The sequence below is a fragment of the Cucurbita pepo genome, chromosome 6, assembly GCF_057944985.1.
Source record: "Cucurbita pepo subsp. pepo isolate OVF chromosome 6, ASM5794498v1, whole genome shotgun sequence".
Lineage (NCBI taxonomy): Eukaryota > Viridiplantae > Streptophyta > Magnoliopsida > Cucurbitales > Cucurbitaceae > Cucurbita > Cucurbita pepo.
Genome location: NC_141803.1, coordinates 5,941,617 through 5,947,649, shown reverse-complemented (window position 1 = coordinate 5,947,649; position 6,033 = coordinate 5,941,617). Strand labels below are relative to the sequence as shown.

Here is a 6,033-nt window from a genome sequence, read left to right as displayed (position 1 = left end):
TCTTCGCAGGTACTCGTTCCTTTCTTCAATCAATGTGGGACCCCCACCAAAACCATCTCCCTTCGGGGCCCAGTGTTCTTACTGGCACATCGCCTCATGTCCACCCCCCTTCGAGACTCAACCTCCTCGCTGGCACATCGGCTGGTGTCTGGCTCTAATATCATTTGTAACGGTCTAGAACCACCGCTAGCAGATATTGTCCTCTTTGGGCTTCCCCTTTCGGGTTTCTCCTCAAGGTTTTTAAAACGGGTCTGCTAGGAAAAGGTTTCCACACCTTTATAAATGGTGTTTCGTTCTCCCCCAACATGTTGGATCTCACACTATAACAATTGAATAAGACATAAATAGACAACAAGCTCCATATCGTGTTTATTAGACAAAAGTCAATTGATTTGACATAATAGGTGATACAACCAGTGACGGAGATTTGAAACGCGTCGGTTTATTTTAGTTTAAACCATAAAACAAAGCATTAGATCATGGATACAATAGTAGTTCATTCAAAGGGTTTCCCATATCATTCCAAGTTCTCGAGCATCGGGCAACTCGAGAGTTCCTTCCCCTTCTCTGCAGAATCATCCATCTTAGGACCCTTCACAAGAGGTCCAAGCAACTGAGTAGGATCATAAAACTGCTCCACCTTCACTATCTTCTTATTCTCATCCAACTGCAAAAATCAGAATTGAATATGAACACTTGACTGTTTAGTATTATGATGAAACATGAATCATTGTTTGATTTTTACCTCAAAGATCCCAATGCCATACAACTCAACCAATTCACCTGTAGGAGCATGTCCTTTATAAGGACCCTCCATGTAAGCCCAATGCCTAAACTTATACACAATCAACGGTGGCCCCGAGTAAACCTGCACGATCTCGAGAGCAAACCCACATGGAAAAGTGGTCGTAAAAAGCTTATTAGATGTCTCTGCTGTTTCGTGTTTCGGGTCGTATAATCTGTACTCTGCAGGAAGAGAGGTTTGAAGTGCAGCATTGTACCCTCCCCCTAGCTTTCTTTTCTCCTCCAGAGTGATGGGCTTCCTTCCATTTAGACTGAAAGTTACTTTGTTGGGATCCATTATTTTGTAGTCCTCTTGCTTTACTTTGTTGATATTCTCCACTTCCCAATTCTTGACCAAGTTTTGGACCTCTTCCTCCAGTGATCCAGGAGGCCAAATCTTGATAATTTAGAGTGTCAAAACTAAAATAGATATCAATATAGAAAACCGCTCGATATCGAAAGGTATAAGCGAGGGATTACCTTAGTTCGTCCTTCCTCGAAGAGCTTGTTAACGCCTTCGTAGTTCGGAGGAGCTCCAAATCTCCATGTGGTGTTCTTCTCGACGTCCCCGTTCAATAGCCATCGATAAGGATCTTGTTTAGTTGCAGGGGAAGCCATTGGTTTGGTGGTAGACCCAATTGGTGAAGAAGCATATTATGTAGTGGAAATGAGAGGTGTTTGTGTTTTGGTTTGTTTGTGTGATAAATGAGTCGATGAAGAAAAGTGGTTATGGCCAATAAGTTTTGATGTCATTGACAACGTCATATTGATTTGTTGAAAAGTCTCATATGATAATTACTTTTCAAAGTGGGGTCGAACTATTTTTCGAAGAATTTTGGCAGCCCATGCGAGGGAATCGACAAAATATTTGTTGAAAAGTCTCATATGATAATTACTTTTCAAAGTAGGGTCGAACTATTTTTCGAAGAATTTTGGCAGCCCATGTGAAGAAATCGAGAAAATATTTTCAACTAAGAGATTAGAGATTTGAATTTGGATTCGATCACTGATGGCCCATGCTCAGGATTCGGAATTTGGATTTGATCCCTGATGGCCTCGACATTTCTATGCATCCTCTACTACATGGTCACGTTACTAGGAGAGGTGGGGTCGAACATTTCTATGCATCATCTCTTAGTTGATAATTACTTTTCGATGTGTGGTCGAACTATATTTCCTAGAATTTTGGCAGCCCATGTGAGGAAATCGAGAAAATATTTTCAACTAAGAGATTAGAGATTTGAATTTGGATTCGATCACTGATGGCCCGTGTTCAGGATTCGGAATTTGGATTTGATCCTTGATGGCCTTGACATTTCTATGCAACCTTTACTACATGGTCACGTTACTAGGAGAGGTATCGCTGTGATACCATTTGTAACTACCCATGCCTAGAAGTTGTTTAAATCTTTCTTAGTCACTCTGTCCTCAAGATAGCTCTTATTCAAATGTGGTCTCCATGTCATACCCCTATTTTATTCAAAATGTCATAAAAAAAATTTAATTTGTGTCAAATAGGATTTAAATTTTAATATATTTTTGAAATTTCAAAATTTTGTATCTTACCTCTCTCGATTTAAAAAAGTATTTAATAAATATCTTAATATTTAAATGTTTAATTTTGTATCTAACAAGTCATTATTGGAACACAAAATTTTCAATTTTATGAAACTAACGTGTTAAAGTAACATAGCAGATGTCAATTTAGGTAAGTACAAAGGAACTACGAATTCAAGTGTGATGACTCTCTATATTCAATAGCCCACGTGTGCCTCCATTTCGGCCGCTACGTCAAGCTGCCCCTGAAAAGAAAATTGAAGTAGGGTTGAGTATATAAAATTTACTCAATAAGCATCTTGTTGGTAGTTCATAGTTCGATATTAAGTTGTGTTGATCTTATTCATACGTTCGGTATTTTATTCTCTTTTGGAGATTCGTTCTCCGTATAGGCTCTTCGTAGGTTCTACTTTCTCTTGATTCTTGGTCCTATCTGGACATCCAGCCCTCAAAATATTCTTAAGTTCTCTAGGTCTTCTAGTTAGTCGTTTATGCTAATCACTTCGATATTAATCCATAGGGTTCATGCATGCTAAAACTTGACCAACTCTAAGGTGCAATTGTAGACCCTTGTTGCTCGTGGCAGGTTCACCAAAAGAAAGCTAACTTGCAAACTTCCTAATAGTCTCCACAGGGCACAAATTATACATCGTAAAACATCATAGGCCAGTTCTATGGTTATCTGGACCCTTGGCAATCGAGTCAAGTTTACGATGAGGAGCTAGTATTGGCAAACCCCTACTGTCTCAACCGCATAACTCACATGCATGAACAATAATCATAACCAACTCGTAAGGTACAGCTGTGGACCCCTATCGCTCATGACAGGCTCACTACAGGAAGTTAACTGGCAAACTTCACAATATTCCTCACCGAGTATAGTCATAAGTCATAAAATATCATAAGCCAGTTCTATGGTTATCCAGACCCTTGACAATCGAGTCAGGCTCATGGCAAGAGGTTAGTTGGTGAACTCCTAATCGTCCCCGTATAACCGCATACATCATAAACATATGGAACAAAGACATAACATAGCGATCTAAACATGGTTACCTAGTCATGAATTTCAGTTCAGAAGATACTAGGTATGCATTTAGTAAACATGCATAATAGCATTCTACATGTATCATCTCAGCTCTTTTTATGTCTAAACATTTATAATATGCTTCTTATCACATGCTTTGTATCATACTAAAGGCATGGTCTCAATTTCGATCAAATCATAACTCAACAGTTCATTCCTCGATAAACATGAATTATAGCATTTAACGTGCTCTTATATACATCAAATCAACTTATTCCATGCTCAAATTTCTATGATATGCTTCTCATATCATAATTTCATGCATATTACGAGCATAATTAAATCTAAGGTTTCAAGGTACTACTTGGAATGCATGAAACTTTTTGCCTGGGTTTGGGTCTTCCAAAAACACTCAAATTTACATCTTTCAATTAATCATAGGTGACGGTAAAGTTTATGTTCAAGGCTATAAATAGTCGTTTATGTTTGTTGTTTTAGCACGAACATTTTGAAGATTAAAACTGTCGTGATCCTAAAATATAAAAACACAGTCAAATAATTAAGCAAACAACACCACAAACAAAACGAATGGAGAAACGAGCATAGGATACAGTTACAAAACGAATACAAAGACCCAAAATAAATATAAAAAAATGAACTAATGGTTCAAAACGCGACTCCCTCTGTGATTACATAGCTTTCAAACACTCCACCTCCACCTGCAACCTGCAAACAACATCGGGAAAAGAAAGAGCAAATGGGTGAGTATAAAAATACTCCAAAAGTAACCTTAGTATAAAATAATGCTTAGTCTAGTAGGTACCCATGGACTTTACTTTAGGTTCTACGAAGTTTTAGCCTAGTCTCTATAGCTATCTGGGGAGGCCTCAAATATTCGAGCATATCTCTAGTATGAATCTTATCCTTAGGGGTCTGTACAAGTTTTCCAACATTTTTGTTCTTTGACTGTAGTTTGCTTTGATTGGCTGACCTCCTAGGTTGAGGTGCTACCTCATAATCATCTAGCGGGATAGTATAATTATTCATGGGGGTTAGCTAGCAAACTCTCTCACATGACCATATAGTCACCCTAGTTTGAGGGGAGCGACCCTCGAGTGCTTTCCAACTATTACGCCTACTTGCGTGGTTCCACGCCCCCTCTCAAGATAGCTATTACTGCACTGGGTAAAGTATCTGGTCACCTGGATGCACTACGCTATCAGGCATAGGCTTGACTTGACAATTGTACTACTATTGTTTGGTAGGTGTTGCTAGTGTTAAGGACATACTAGAGGAGATAGGAGGGGATGAAGGACTATAAAGAGAGGGGGATCGCGTGTGTCGTCTAGTTATAATACGCGCTTGGAAGGTCCGACCTGTTTGATCCAAAATCTATGCCCATGTCCATCGACCTGAACCGAATTTGCATAGGCCATGCGAAGCATCCGAAGCATAACTGCACACTCACACGATCTTTGATGAGAGATAGGAGCATTCGGTGGAACCGGTAAACTACACTTGCTTCTGGATAGATGTGTGGGACAGAGGGCCCTGCGCTTATGGCGGAAGTGTGTCAGCATAGGAAAAACCAAGAAAATTCTCGCACACCTCCAAATTTGAACTCACGCCCTGCACCACATGGACTTTAGGCAAGCAATACTTGTAGAGATTACTAGGACGAGCTTGCATGCAAGCATACCTTGTCAAATCTCATTTAACGTTTCTAGAAAGTTTAGAGCTAGCTCCTCGGGGTGCACTCTAGATCTCTAGTAAACCTAGCGATTCCTACGAGTATTGCTTGCCTAAAATCTGTCTGGTTACTTATCAGATGAAGTACGCCCTCCCAAGCTTGCTTTTATGCTAGTTGGAAGCTTCAAGTTTCGTAAAAAATCACTAATAGGTCCTAATTCAAGTAGAATTAGAGTTAGTATGGAAACCAAGACAAAAAATAGTCAAACGGGAGGTCAAATGGGTCAAAAACTCACCATCATGCTCGCTAGAAGGACTCACACGCGTGAATATGGACGCGTACAAACTTGCTCTTTGTTTCGAGGTCGAGAGAGAGAGAGAGTTCAAATTTGGAGGTGTGCAAAACATTTCTTGGATTTTCGTGCACACCGAGTCAGTTCGAGTTGTCGGACGTGGGCACAAATTTTAAATCAAACGGATTAAATAGGTCAAACCTCCGAGACACATATTATCACAGAACGAAAGACGCTCGGTCCCACTCCTTTTGTGACACGTGGCACCGTTCAACCTGACACACCCACGTCCTAGTTGTGTGACGAGTTTCCTACCTCTCTCTTCCCTGCGAGTTCACCGTTCCAAAAGCGGATAAATTTTTCATCTTCATTCTATTTTCTTCGCACTTTTATAAGTTCCTCACTCTTTAGCACATACCTGTATCACATTGTGGACGAGTATTACGAGACGAGCATATTAGACGACTTTCTTTAAAATAAATTTATTTAAATTGTAGCTTGGGACTTAAAAAAGGAGATCATCCTATTAATTAATAATAAATAAATAAATAAACTTTCAATGGAATTCGACATAAATAAAACTAAGCTTATTATTTGAGATTATTTACTCCATTATTGAGTTATAAGTTATAGGATTTTTCTTAAGATTAAAGATAAATAATATTTATATTTGCTCTGTGCCTAACA

The 6,033-nt window shown here is 39.2% G+C and overlaps 1 protein-coding gene across 2 annotated transcripts; it reads right to left on the bottom strand.

Annotated features, from left to right (window-relative positions):
• Positions 1-345: 345 nt before the first annotated feature.
• Positions 346-1,439, bottom strand: LOC111797452 (pathogen-related protein). Of its 2 annotated transcripts, XM_087125061.1 has the most exons (4): positions 1,264-1,439; positions 746-1,180; positions 506-667; positions 346-474 (listed from the first exon to the last, which is right to left on the bottom strand). In XM_087125061.1, the coding sequence occupies exons 1-3, from the start codon at positions 1,399-1,401 to the stop codon at positions 518-520; spliced, it is 723 nt and encodes a 240-aa protein (XP_086981187.1). In that variant the 5' UTR covers positions 1,402-1,439; the 3' UTR covers positions 346-474; positions 506-517. The 2 variants fall into 2 exon arrangements, with proteins under 2 accessions (XP_086981187.1, XP_023536214.2); XM_023680446.2 differs by having other exon boundaries at positions 346-667.
• Between the last annotated feature and the right edge of the window lie 4,594 nt (positions 1,440-6,033).